Genomic DNA, 13,154 nt, shown 5'->3' with positions numbered 1-13,154 from the left:
AGCCTAAGCATGAAGCAGAGGGTTAGATTTAGAGTCTGTCGGACAGGGTTCTCCATCACAAATATGGCAGAGTGAACGGGGGCGGGGGGGCTTTAGTTTCCTATCAGCGGTAACCCCATTGGCAGAGAAAAGTCATCTGGAATTTCTGAAATGCATTTACCAGCAAACCCAGATCACATTTCTTTGCTCTCTACTACGTCTGCTTTCTACTGACGAAGGGTTAAACCCAGAAGCACGTGTCTAGAGATAACAGCACTATATCTACACCAACTTTGTTCAAAAACGACACAACTTTGAAGTACTCGTACTGCATTTACCAGAATGCAATGGGGTGAACTGTGCTAGGATGAGAGGCATGGTTCTGCCTCCCCCCTCAGGTCCAGGAGAATATTTAGCTGTTGATGTTAGCAGTATCCAGATCAGTTCCAAATCCTTAGGTCAAACCACCAATGAGGTTAATAGAGTGGTCCTGATGCAAGGGATAAAGGTTGCTGAAGATGCCTGGAAATGCTAGGCATGCCGAGCTGCTGCGGTGAGTCTTCCTGTGGTCAACCCTCGGACCTAGAGCTGACTCTGCAATGCAACAAGCGCAAGGTTAGTGGTTTTCTTTTTTGCTTTATTTAATTTGTACTTCTCTAGTCGTATTTCGAATTACCCGAACCCCACCCCCACCCCGCCCCACTGCCCTTACCTGTGCTGGTTGCCACTGCATGTATGTGTGCACATAAATGGGTGTATATTTATGTGTGCATGGCCCATTAAAACTTTGCACGCATGTGTATATATCTGGAACAGAAATATACAAATAGATACAAAGTTATATTTGAACAACTAACAATGCTTTGAAGTGAAAGATAGATGGACAAATTGTGTGCAGCAAGGCAGTGTCTTCTTATTTTCCTATGTCTCCTAGCACATTCAGCATCTGTTTTGGGGCCTAAGGCAGCCAGGACATCTAGAACTGGGGCATGGACCCCATCTGGCCCCACTCTAGAGATGCCAGTGCAGAAAGCTGAACCCAAGGTTGAAGAAGACGTAACTGGGCTAAGTTTTGGAAACCCCGGAATATGTGCAGGAGCCAGTCTGGTAGGACGAGACGGCAATCCCTTGGAGTAGTCCAAATGAGAAAACACAAGGGGTTACTTGCAGTTAAAAAATAGTAGGGAAAAAAAGTGGGAGAAGTCAGTAACCAGCTTATCCTGATTTCTTAATTGACTTTGAAGGAGAAGGCAGTTTCTGCCCACGTGTGTGGGGTTAGCTGGGCATAATGCCAGCTGCTGCAGGTGTGGGCAGGTGTGGGCTTCATCCCGGCTGGACCATCTACAGATGCTTGTAGTTTGTGATCTGACTCCCATCTGGAGTCCATTCAGTGGTCCATCTAAAGAGGCCAGTGGGCCATGGTTAGATCTCTCTAGATCTGGCCCTTTAGTCTATCTTTAGTTCTTAAGAGGACTCCGCCTCTCTAACAAGTTCCAGGAATTCGACAATCATGCAATCTTCAAACCCTCATCTTTTAAAGCCTACTAAGAATTTGTCAGTTCCTGTTCTGCGGTAAGAGCAACTTTTTACTTCCTCTTCGTGTGTGCAGGAAGGCGTTTCAAAAATCCCACGAACAGCTATTTTCAGGGGTCAAATCTGACCTCAGCTCGGATGTTAGTGGGTTGGATAGACAGGCTGCTCTTGGGGGTTCACTGAACTAGCTGCTTCAAGCCCTGCTGCTCACCACGACAAGGAACCTGGAGCCCATCGCCGGACTCTGAAGGTGAGTGCAGATCCTGTGCCCATTCAATTCTTGGCCTCTGGAATTGGAGAGGTCCTCTCTAGTGGTCGAGAGATGTGTTGAGTTTCTCTACCCTTTGATCACTTGACTTGTTAGTTTGTTTTGAAGTACCTGTGTGAGATCATTGAATGCATAGCTGGTGCAAGGTGCTGAAATTTGGTTTCTGGCCAAATGCCTTAGTGACAGCATGAGTTGCCTCATGCTGTTGCCTGTGTTACTGAAACCTGTCCCCTAATCCCTTGGCATTCACCATTTTCCATAGGATCCTCCATAAGGGATCAGTCAACATGGTGACACTGGCCCAAGAGCAATAGAACTTGGTAGTCCAGGGTCTGTCCTTTTAATGGTACTTATAAAAATGCTTGGACTAGGTACAGTTTTATTGCATATTACTAATATTTATTTTCTGAAAGCACCATGGTGCATAGCTTAGCGGTGCACAAAAATTAATTTGTGCACTGCTGATGACATCATTGGCTTACGACCATTTGTGAATATGGCTCTCCACTATTTTTTACCCTTTGCGCACTACAGCACTGCAGATTTTAACCCAGCACTGCAGAAAACGAACTAAATTTTGGGCCTTAATTTGGTAACTCATTCCCTTATCATAAGTGATGGACAACCCAGAAGTGGTTCAGACCCAGAGTGGTGGTCCCAGGTGCTCACAGTATAGCCCACTGGAGCTGGGAGGAAAGGTGACCTTCAGTCAGCTGGGGACAAAGGAAGTAATCTGTTTGGGGATTCTCCAGTTTTGTCTCTGGTTCCCCATATTTCTATTACACAATGGTATTTTGTGGCCCACCGATGTGGTTATTTGGAGACTGTTCTGGGTTAACATCACCTGGATCCCACAGGATTCTCCCTCCCATCCTTGGGAGGGAAGATGATGCTGACTCCCAACACAATAGCAAAGCAAAGCCCCCTTCATCCAGCCCCACTGGTTCTGCCTGGTGCCCAAGGTCTCAGTCCCTTTGACATCCTTTTTCCCACCCAGCCCAGCCAACCAGATGCCATAGACTGGCCAAACTCTCCTTCTCAAGTATGAACCTCCCATCCAGACCATGGGCTTCCCATGTCCTTCCCACCTTCCTCCCATCCCTTTGCAAGGCTGAGCAGAGGCTGGGCACATGCCTGTGACCCTCCATCGATCTTTTGATTTACTCTCACCTTCAAGGTTCTCTCCCACCTTGCTTCAGGTAGGCCCCCTGGTTCCATCTGACCTCCCGTGCCTCGTCTCAAGGTCGGTCGTTCACCTATGGATGACCAGTCATGTTTACATGTCTCTTCCACTAAAGGTACCCACAGTGTTCTTCAGACTTCCCTCTTCAGGGTACTCTTCACTCTTCAGTTGCATGTATACAGTATAAAAAACATAAAATAAAATAAGAGTTAGAAAGAATAAAATAATAAAATAAAATAAAAAGTATAAAGATGTTCTGATGGGACTCTATTTCTGTTTTCTCGGTCCCCCAACCCATAAACGCCCCTGTTACTTTATTATTAATGTTCCACTAGATTGTTTTTTGTTAACCATAGATACACATCTAACCCTTCCATTATTCAAAGATGAGACAAATCAGGGCTCAGGCACCCAAGTCTTCATGGGATTGTGCAAATTAGAGTTCAATGACAGAAAGAAGGGTCAGTGGAATAAAGTTCCACAGAGAGGTCACAAGGAGCTCTTTCACCTGAGATGGGACATTGTGTTCAGGAGAAGAGGACTTGAGGGATCTTCTTTGGCTGAAGACAGAGGCAGGGCCATGGATGGATCTGTGAACCATGCCCAAGACACTGACAGTGATCCTGCCCCTGATAGGAGGGCAATGAAGAGATGTTTGGGAGAACTCTACCAGTCTAGCTGCTTGATTCAGGATGACTTGGATGTGATAGGAATTTGGAATGGCCTTAGGAAAGCACACTGCTCTAGTCCAGGTGGGAGCTTATTATAGCAGGCATTTTACCCCGCCTGCTGCTGCCACTGAGAAGGGGTATCATTTTCCGTAGTGACAGAGGCAAAAGTACCAAGCAGTGACCATGACAGGTTGAGCAGAGAGCTCACTTAGGGCTCAGTGGGCAGCCTGTCAGCCGGCCAGGTCAGAGAACGCCTTGACTTCAGCTCTTCTGGCAATCGACCCTCCACAAATAACTAGAGATCCCTCCAGACTGGCACATGGAAGTCGAGCAGTCAAGGCTTTCTCCAGGAGATGGGGGGTGTTTAGAAACTCAGGTACATCATGCCTCAGTGGGCAACACGCAATAAACTCACTGTCCAGTTAGAGCAAACACCAATGAACAAATATATGTTTAAAGGTATGGAAACAGAATAGTAAACTTTAAGATAAACACATGCATAATAGAACATTTCTAGTCCCTTTTGTGCAAAGACACATTCACTAAACCGAGTATAGCAGTTACACATTAGGAACTATCATAACAAAGAACATAGGTTGTGATGGACAATTTTATCATATGGGCCAGCTATTGAAGCTGCTCGACAAGTCGATGCCAAAGTTGGTAGTTCAGAGAGGCTTAAAGCCGGACTATGGATTTTTATTACATATTTCCATTAATCAGAGGTAGACATTCAAGACTGGTAGACGATTGGATGTGTTCTATCTGCCCTCTTTGCTTCTGCCCTGGGTGTACAGCTGCATACTGCAGCGGGTTTGAACTCAGGTTGTAGGCTGGGATATCACAGAAGGAATGTAGAGTGGCCACAATATTGTTGCCAAAAGATTGAAAACCAAACTATCGAGGAGGTAAGTGCACAGAGGAGGTGTGGGTTTACTATTCTTAACTTCAAAAGTACATACCGTGCAGAGTGAGGTATAGAAATGTATACATATTCACCTGTCAATGTTTTCGTCCACGATATTCTGGTCATGATATTGTGGCACTCGATAGTTGTTCCATGACATTCGCACCCACATCTTGACCTGATTTGTTTGAATTAACAAAATACACGATCCCAAAGTTCAGTAAAGTCCCTAAAGCACAACCAACCCAAAAGATGGGCCCCAGCCAAGTTTTCAGGCCGCTGCTTGTTTTCCCTTGGAGCAGCTCCATGAAGTTGGGTACCACTTCTGGGGAAGATGCCAGGCCTTCGAGCAGGCAGCTATGGTATGGTTTCAATGGGGGTGGCTGGAGTAGTGGAAGCCATAGAGGCTGCTCCACCAAACTCTAAAGGATTCCATAAGTAACAAGCCACTGAGGTATGCTTTTCAAAAACCGAAGGTGAACCATAGAAATAGAGATGACTTTGGCCGGAGAAAGAAAATGAAAATAGCTATATATTTACCTAAGACAAATAGAGACATCTTAAGGCTTGGAGAAATAGAACTCTAGTCCACGGCCAAAGCCTACCAGGACCCTGCTCCGTAGGTTGACTGGATGTCTGCTGATGCCAGCACTTTGCCTGTCCTGTGTGCAAAAAAGGTGCACAGTTATGCATTTGACAAATTGCATACCTAGGTTCTGTGGGTGAGGGAAGCTTGCACTGCCGTGCCATTAAGTACATCAAGTTGTGAGATAACTGCTTTTTAAAAGAGAGTTGACTTTTCTTTATAACACATCTTCTCATTGTTCGAAATTCATTGGATAGCAGTTGTTTTTCATTTACATTCCTTCACTGGAGGATTTTGGTTGGACGTGGATCAGTTGCTCTAAAAAACATTTTCTGCCTTTATTGCCTGTTTCAGAAACGGAGCTCGGTGACCCCAGTCTTGGTCATTTGTCTCTCTAGATATTATTCCTAGCTTAGTACCCTCAAAGATAGCTCTGGTGACAAAGGCTTGTGTCTGCAAGATCTGTGTAACCAAGGGATATGTGTGCTGTCTGATGCCTGGGCTTCTAGGATCTCTGTAACCTGGTTGATATCTCGTCTCTAAGTTATCTGTGACTATAAGATCCCTGTAACCTGGCAACAGCTTTGATGTCACTTGCCAGAACCTGTAAAATGTGTGCAATATCAGGGATAATTTCGCTCCCCAAACCCTTGGCTTGTACTGTTTTGCAAAATGATGGTTGTTCTGTCTGTGATAGTCTCCTGTGAAGTTTACTATATGAAAGACTTTCTGTCCACAACCTCCCCATGTTAGATACCTGTAACCTGTGCAGATTTGCTGCCAGTGGCTGAAGTTTAAGTATTTTGTGTAACCTGAGGGATAAACCTCCCTTCTGAACCTGTAAGAATTTCCTCTAACCATAGGGCTAGCTCTGATATCAGATGTCTGAACCTGTGAGATCTGAGTAATCTGATGTACAGAGTGATGCTAGGCACTGAGCTTGCAAGGGCTGTGTAACCTTTGGGAGGGATATGCACTAGCAACTACTAGGTTGGTACCCTCAGGTATAGCGCTTATAGACTTAAGACTAAAAATACTTGTAACTTGAGGGATAGGTTTGCTCTCCAGAGATGGAAAAATCTGTGTAATATGTGGAATAGCCACAGGGTGTGAATCTGGGCATGTACCATCTCTGAATGCCAAGGGATACCCAGGAGCCCATAGAATCTCTGCAATCTGAAGGATAGCTGCTAAAGCTTGTAAAATACATGTAACCTATGGTGTTGTTTGCAACTATAAAGTGTCTGAGCCTGTGAGAGCTGTGTAGTAGATAGATAGCCAGGGGCAGCTCCTCCATAATGGCGGAGGAGCGTCGCCCCACTGGTCAGAGTCAATCACAGAAAAATAAAATTAGATTAAAACAATACTATCATTTTATTTTTCTGTGACGAGCTATGGCTGGCGGTGCGTGCATGCAGGGCGGGGCCAGGCAATGACCGGCAGGAGTGGTGAGCACTTAGAAGTGTGCATGTAAGTTTGGCCGGCCGTCTTAGGTCGGCCAAACATACATGCGCACTTCTATTTCTCCAACCCAGCTGTGTTCACACCCGCGTTGGAGAAAAGCAGCAGGCTCCAAGGCAGTATCTGAGTGACAGACCAGGCCACTCAGACCAATCCTGGTGCTGCTCTCATAGCATGAAAGCACCATCTAGATTGGGTGGGGAGTCTGTGCTTTCCAGAGACTGCCGGGACTGAAGCACCAAGATGGCTGTCGGTGTTGGGGCAGCAAGAGTTACTTTTTAAAATAATATTATTTTTCCCCTCAATTCCCCGCCCCCCCCCCCCCCCCCACACTTTCTTTGTGCGGCAGCCAGATACCGGGCATTCCTTTCCTTTTTCCCTGTGCCGGTGCACAATGGGCTGCCGTGCGCTAATGCAGGCACCTTTGCACCATGGTGCGAGGGTGCCTGCGTTGCGGGTATGGTTATTTTTGTGCAAGTAGGGAAACTTCTTGCACAAAAACAATCACAAGAGGCTTTTTCCTCGAAAAACTGGGGCAGTATCAAAAAGCCATGGATGTTGCTGGGAGCGCCCCTAGCAACACCCATGGAACGCCCCTTTCACGCAGTTTTCTGCGTTAAAGGAGCACATATTTATAAGGTCATGAAATGTCACGTAACATGGCTTTACGTGGCCTTATGAATATGCCAGTGGCACATTGCGCCACTGGGACATTAAAAAAGTGACGTTCCAGCGGTGCAACAGTTCCAGTAGGGCCTCATAAATGAATCCCTCTACATGTAGTAACAAACTCCAAGCGAAGTAATGTCACCATGCAAACCTCAACACTTCGTTGCAACCAAGATCTGTGGAGAAAGTTTTATTAAAAAAAAAAATAACCACAACAGCTCTAGCTGACAAAACGTTTGCAGTATTCATGATTCCTCAGTTGACAGAATATTTTTCTGAATAAACTGAAACACCTCCAGAACTACCGAAGATATGCAGCAATGGAAGGGCATGTTATGTGGCAGGGCTAATTGATTAATGTGGCCATGAAAGCCAAATTATGCAGCAGAGAAAGGCAAATTATGCCACATATATTGCAAATAAAGGAGATTGTGCAGCAAATTTTATTTTATTGCCATCGGGCATTTCAGGAATTTTAGTGCACACTGATGCAAAAATTTTTACAAAAAATAAAACTAGACACATTCAGAATACCAAATTCAAATATAGTTCCCCAACAGCTGATGATTTGTAGAGCAGGGACAGCCTTTTATAAACGCTGCACTTTCTACTTATAAGAGTACAATAGGTTAGAAGATAAACCTAACAATATTTCTCTCAGTAGGTCGAAACTCCATATCTAGCACTTTTATTGTAAAAGGAGGCTGTTTTTACTCAAAGCTTCCCAACTATGGGGCATATTATCTAGGGCTGGCGATAATTATCACCGAGCGCGCTTAGCGTGCTTTTCTCTATCGCCGGCTATCACTGGAATATCTCACCAAGGTAATGCTGTATTACAAACGCTCAGTGCTATGGCGATAAATATTCCAGCGATAGCGGGCAAATGGCCAAACATTGCCTAAAAAACAGCGATGTCCCTCCCAAAACGGCGATGATCTTGGTGATAAGGCCCTGTGGCCTTAACCCCATAATCCACCTCCCATGTTAGGTATGCCTAACACAGGAATTTAGCAGATGTGAAATTCCTGCATTAGGCCAGAGGTAGCGCGATTATTATCATCGCTACCACTCCTTGCTAATATCGCGAAGCTGCCGTTGCGATATTTTCCCATGATGTTTCTGTCAGCCACGCCTACTTTGCATCTCATTATCGATGCGTAGCGAGTGGTGACAGAAACAGGAGATAAATCAAGGATACAGGGGCTAGCGTGTCCTTGTTTATAATGCAATAGAATTATCGCCGCTTTTCGCCCGAGAACGGGCGCTAAAGCGGCGATAAATCTATCGCCAGCCCTAGATAATATGCTCCTATGTTTTAAGGATTGTCTTCAGGTTTACAGGGTATTCACACCAAAGGCCTCTGAAAACATGTGCAATTTTTCTAAGCACAGAGAGCTCTCTTGCAATGACAATTGATTTGAGAACGCTGTGGTGTAAACGTGTATTTGTGTGTTGTGAAACTAAACATTTTATTGCAAAGTGTGGCTTGTTAGTTCCACAATTTTGAAAATACATTTAAATATGTTCATTTCTAGATTCCTGCAGCAGGAGATCAGCCTTTCTCCCACTTGGGCACATTAACACAATCAGGGGACTTTTTTGGCCATTTCAATGGCTGAACTCAACAAACAGTTGGAAGTTGGTCATTTAACTTTTGCCAAGTGCTGAGAGTCACGCTGTGTGGCATGTCTAGTGTTCATAGTAATGTGTGTAATGTTTTAGAAAGACACATTTTTTAAAGAAATCAGAAATGTTATTAGCAAAGTCTGGGGAAAGTGACTAGTTTGTAGATCTAGAATCGCATAAGGCTCTCAACCTGGCATAAACCTCGTGTTTTGATTAAGTTAAAATAAATTAATTAAGCTTCCTGCATAGTTCACAGTTTGGTCTATCATTTAACATTCCAGTCTGTCTTCTATGTCTGTATACTTTGTACCATTTAATACAAACGTCCTGAGTAGGGAGCTCCACATTATGTATGGTTCCAGGGCCACAAGTCATCAACGTGATTCTGAGTACTGTGGAGTTCTTGGTGTCCCTCGACACAAAGCCAGAGGGTGAGATTGAGGACACTCTCATTAAAATACAATTTGGTACATAAAGTATTATTCTGCCCACCACTTTTAATGTTACCTTGCTCTTTTGTTTCAGCTTAACAAGATGTCCTTCTTGTTGAACAACCAGAGTGACCACCAAAAGACTGAAGAAGATGCAGCTGAAATCATGCCATCATCCATAATCATTATGGCTGTGCTTGCCCTCACACTACTCTTGGGTCTCCCTGGCAATGCCCTGGTGATCTGGGTTGCCGGCCTGAAAATGAAACGCACAGTAAACACTGTCTGGTTCCTGAACCTAGCCATTGCAGATTTTGTTTGCTGCCTGTCCCTCCCATTCTCCATTGCCCACGAGGCCCTGCACAGACACTGGCCTTATGGCGACGTCCTCTGCAAGGTCCTCCCAGCCATCATCATCTTGAACATGTTTGCCAGCGTCTTTGTCCTTGTGGCTATCAGCATGGATCGGTGCTTGCTAGTGATCAAGCCGGTGTGGTCTCAGAACCATCGGACAGTGGGCTTGGCATCGTGGCTGTGTCTTTGCATCTGGATCCTCGCTTTTCTTACATGTGTCCCTGTCTTTGTCTATCGCCAAACCTTTCATGACGACTCAGGCAAAATTGAATGTATTTACAATTATGGAGAACCTTACTTTGACTATAATGTGTATGGGGATTACTTTGGGGTGTACGATGATGATGATCAGGTGGAGGATCTCAGTTTTGAGACATCTGGAGAAACGACGGAACCCAATACCTTCAGCATGACCTCGGACCATCTCTACACAACCTTAGAGGGTATTCTCAAGAGCAGGTCCTCGGTTGGCTCAACAAGAAAGCCTGACCTTTCCATGGAGGATTGGTCTGATCCAAGATGGCCGAGTGGGTTAGCTGTGACTGATGGCTTTTCAAGTTCTAGTTTGTCCAATGTTCATCCTATGCATGAATCAGGGAATCATACAGATGCTCTTCACAAACACATACACGCACCAGTCCCACTCACGGTCATCACCCTGACTCGACTCATCTTTGGATTTGTCATCCCTCTGGTAGTGATCCTAGCCTGCTATGCATTCATCCTCATTAGAGTGAGGACTGCCCACTTCTCAAAGTCCAGCAGCAAGACACAGAGAACTGTCCTCAGCATCGTGAGTGCCTTTTTTATCTGCTGGGCCCCTTACCATATCATGGGGGTCGTCTTGCTCTACACCAACTCACCAAGTCTCTGGCAATGGGATCATTTGTTCCAGGGCTTGGCCTATGCAAATAGCTGTGTCAACCCTGTGCTGTACGTCTTCACTGGACAAGACTTTAAGGACAAGTTGCGTAAGTCCTTGCATGCTGTTTTCGAGAGTGCATTCATTGAGGATGTCAGCGGCCCCACGGCAACCACCGGGAGCAAGAGTTCCACAGAAGTAAAAGTGGACATAACCATTGTGTGAGGGTCAATCTTCAAATTCACTACACTCCCAACAACATTGCTAGAGGGTCACTGGGCTCTATAGCTTGTTCATTGACATAAGGAAGCTGTGATTAGTGAGGATAGAATGAGGATGAGTCTCAGAATAAATGAGAGGACTTTGACACCCCCAACATCTGTTTAGTTCTCTAAACTATACATGAGCAGATAGGGTTTAATTTGAGCAGGTGTTTGCCAAGGGTCAGTACAGGAATTCAGTACAGAAACTCATTTTAGAGCACCAGGGCTTCGCTGACGTGCATGTAATAATTAATTAGACTGTGCAGTGGTTAGATAGTTGTAAATGTACATTTTTCATTATAGGATCGCAGCTTCTACAGCCATGTTTATTATAAGAGACATGCACACATTTGAATGGACAGATGGACACCGCTACCACTGGAAGGGGGACAATAGACCTCCCACAGTTCACGAAGCAGCCTGCCCACCCACTATCAAGTAAAGCCACTGCCTGGCCTCCGGGGGAAACAGCCTTTACAACGCACCATGCATGTCTTTACCGCGCAAGCTTTACAACGCATGTGTCTTTACTATGAATGTCTTTACCATGCCTTGTTGAGTGGCTTGCGCCAGGGTGGGTCAGGCCAGGCCAATCACTGATGGATGCTCCTTCTCGACATTCAACAGAGTGGGATCAGCTGGTGGGTCTGGCTTGGATGTGGTGGGATTTCGTTTTTGATCTAGATCCCTAACTAATCAGAAATGAGCTCTAAAGTTGACCCGTGGCAGGCAATCAACTTATTGAATCATGTTTTTGCTTTGATTTCTGAGACTTATTGTTTGTTGCTGGCCTACAAATTCCAGAATTGAGAGAAAAAAACAGCTCTAGACAAGACCAGACATGGAATAACCCAGGATCAATCTGCCCCTTCATGAATGTGGACCAGTGCCCCTGGCAGCAGCAAGAAGAAGACATTGGAGGGAGGGGTACACAGAACCACAAACTTCGACGGGGTGCCAATATATATTTGCAGCGGCTGGCACCTTCAAGGCGGTTACGTGCCTTTATAGGCGACTCACGTCTTAAACAATCTCCCCACTGACTAAAGTACATCAACAATGGGAAGCTGATTTGGGTGAACCCATAGCGGATAAGAACTGGGAAGAGTTGGTGGAGAGAGCGTGGAAAAGCACTAGAAACACTAGATTTCAATTGGTAAACTTTTACGTACTACACAGGGCCTACCTTACCCCGGGCAAGATCAATAAATACTTTAATATGCAAACAGCGTCCTGCCCACGCTGCAATACGATGGGAGCAGACTTCATACATATGTTTTGGGACTGCCTGAGAGACTTCTAGGAGGAGGTGACCACGGTCCTAGCAGATGTAATGGACAAAGAGATAGCAATTACAACTGGGTATTGCCTTTTACATTGGTTCCCCCACACACCCAAAAATAAAGTGACGAGTAAATTCCAGGACCTTGGCCTAGTACTGGCCAAAAGGGACATTACCAGTCATTGGAAGTCAAGGGATGGTCCTAACATACTCAAGTGGAAAAAAGAATATATAAAATGGGCAGACTGTGAGGGGGATATTCAATTGCAAATATCTAAGAAGACGGGGAGTGAAAAGACACTGGAGATAGCTAGGGCTTGGGCAGCATTAGTGGAATTGTTAAAACACCCGGAGAATGAGGGCGATGAGAACCAGGCAGAAGACACTCCTGCAGATGAAGGCTGAGCCCTGGTCCATGAACTTCAATAAAAGACGAGTAAGGCAATTGGTATACAGTCACCGTATCCCCTATCATGGACAGGATACCAATATTGGCCTATATTAATATCGGTTTGAATCAAGTATAGGATATTCATCAACCAGCTGAGTAGGGGTTTAGATATAAGGCACACACCTGAAAGGGAGGGAAGGGGGGGGGGGATACTTGGGTTTGGTTTATAGGATATGATACAGAGTAGCGAGTATATGGGTGAAAGAAATGATTCTATAGCACTGTAGCATCCTCCAAGGGAATAGAGATAGCAGGGGCGCTGGACTATTGCCATGATATGCTAGAATGCGGTTGACAGGTATTCATAGTACACAACAAATATTAAACTGATGTAAGAAATGAACAGTTATACTATAAACAGTCGAATATTTGAAATGCTAATTAAAATTTGTTTGAAGAAAAAAATGAATGTGGACCAGTGCTTATTTGAAACAAATGGGAAAATGTGACTGTATTGATACTTCTACAATGCTGCATAAAAACTAGCAGGGGATCAATGGAGCACTGTCCATTGTAATGAGACAGACGCAGGAACTACCCCATAGAAAGTGACAGAGTGGGAAGGGCGGCTCCATGGTTCTATTAGTGCTGCCACCAGTAAATCACTCTAGTGGTGGTCTCCAAA

At 45.0% G+C, this 13,154-nt stretch overlaps 1 protein-coding gene across 1 annotated transcript; it reads left to right on the top strand.

Annotated features, from left to right (window-relative positions):
- Positions 1-1,633: 1,633 nt before the first annotated feature.
- LOC146812794 (C3a anaphylatoxin chemotactic receptor-like) lies at positions 1,634-12,934 on the top strand. Its single transcript, XM_085619909.1, has 2 exons — positions 1,634-1,762; positions 9,412-12,934. The coding sequence occupies exon 2, from the start codon at positions 9,421-9,423 to the stop codon at positions 10,756-10,758; it is 1,338 nt and encodes a 445-aa protein (XP_085476035.1). The 5' UTR covers positions 1,634-1,762; positions 9,412-9,420; the 3' UTR covers positions 10,759-12,934.
- Positions 12,935-13,154: the final 220 nt, after the last annotated feature.

Source organism: Triturus cristatus, chromosome 7, assembly GCF_964204655.1.
Source record: "Triturus cristatus chromosome 7, aTriCri1.1, whole genome shotgun sequence".
Taxonomy (NCBI): domain Eukaryota; kingdom Metazoa; phylum Chordata; class Amphibia; order Caudata; family Salamandridae; genus Triturus; species Triturus cristatus.
The sequence above is the reverse complement of the archived record's forward strand: the minus strand, read 5'-3'. Positions and strand labels throughout refer to the sequence as shown.

Bases quoted from the DNA above. Each gene is read 5' to 3' on its own strand.
- LOC146812794 (XM_085619909.1), top strand. From the start codon at position 9,421: ATGTCCTTCTTGTTGAACAACCAGAGTGACCACCAAAAGACTGAAGAA.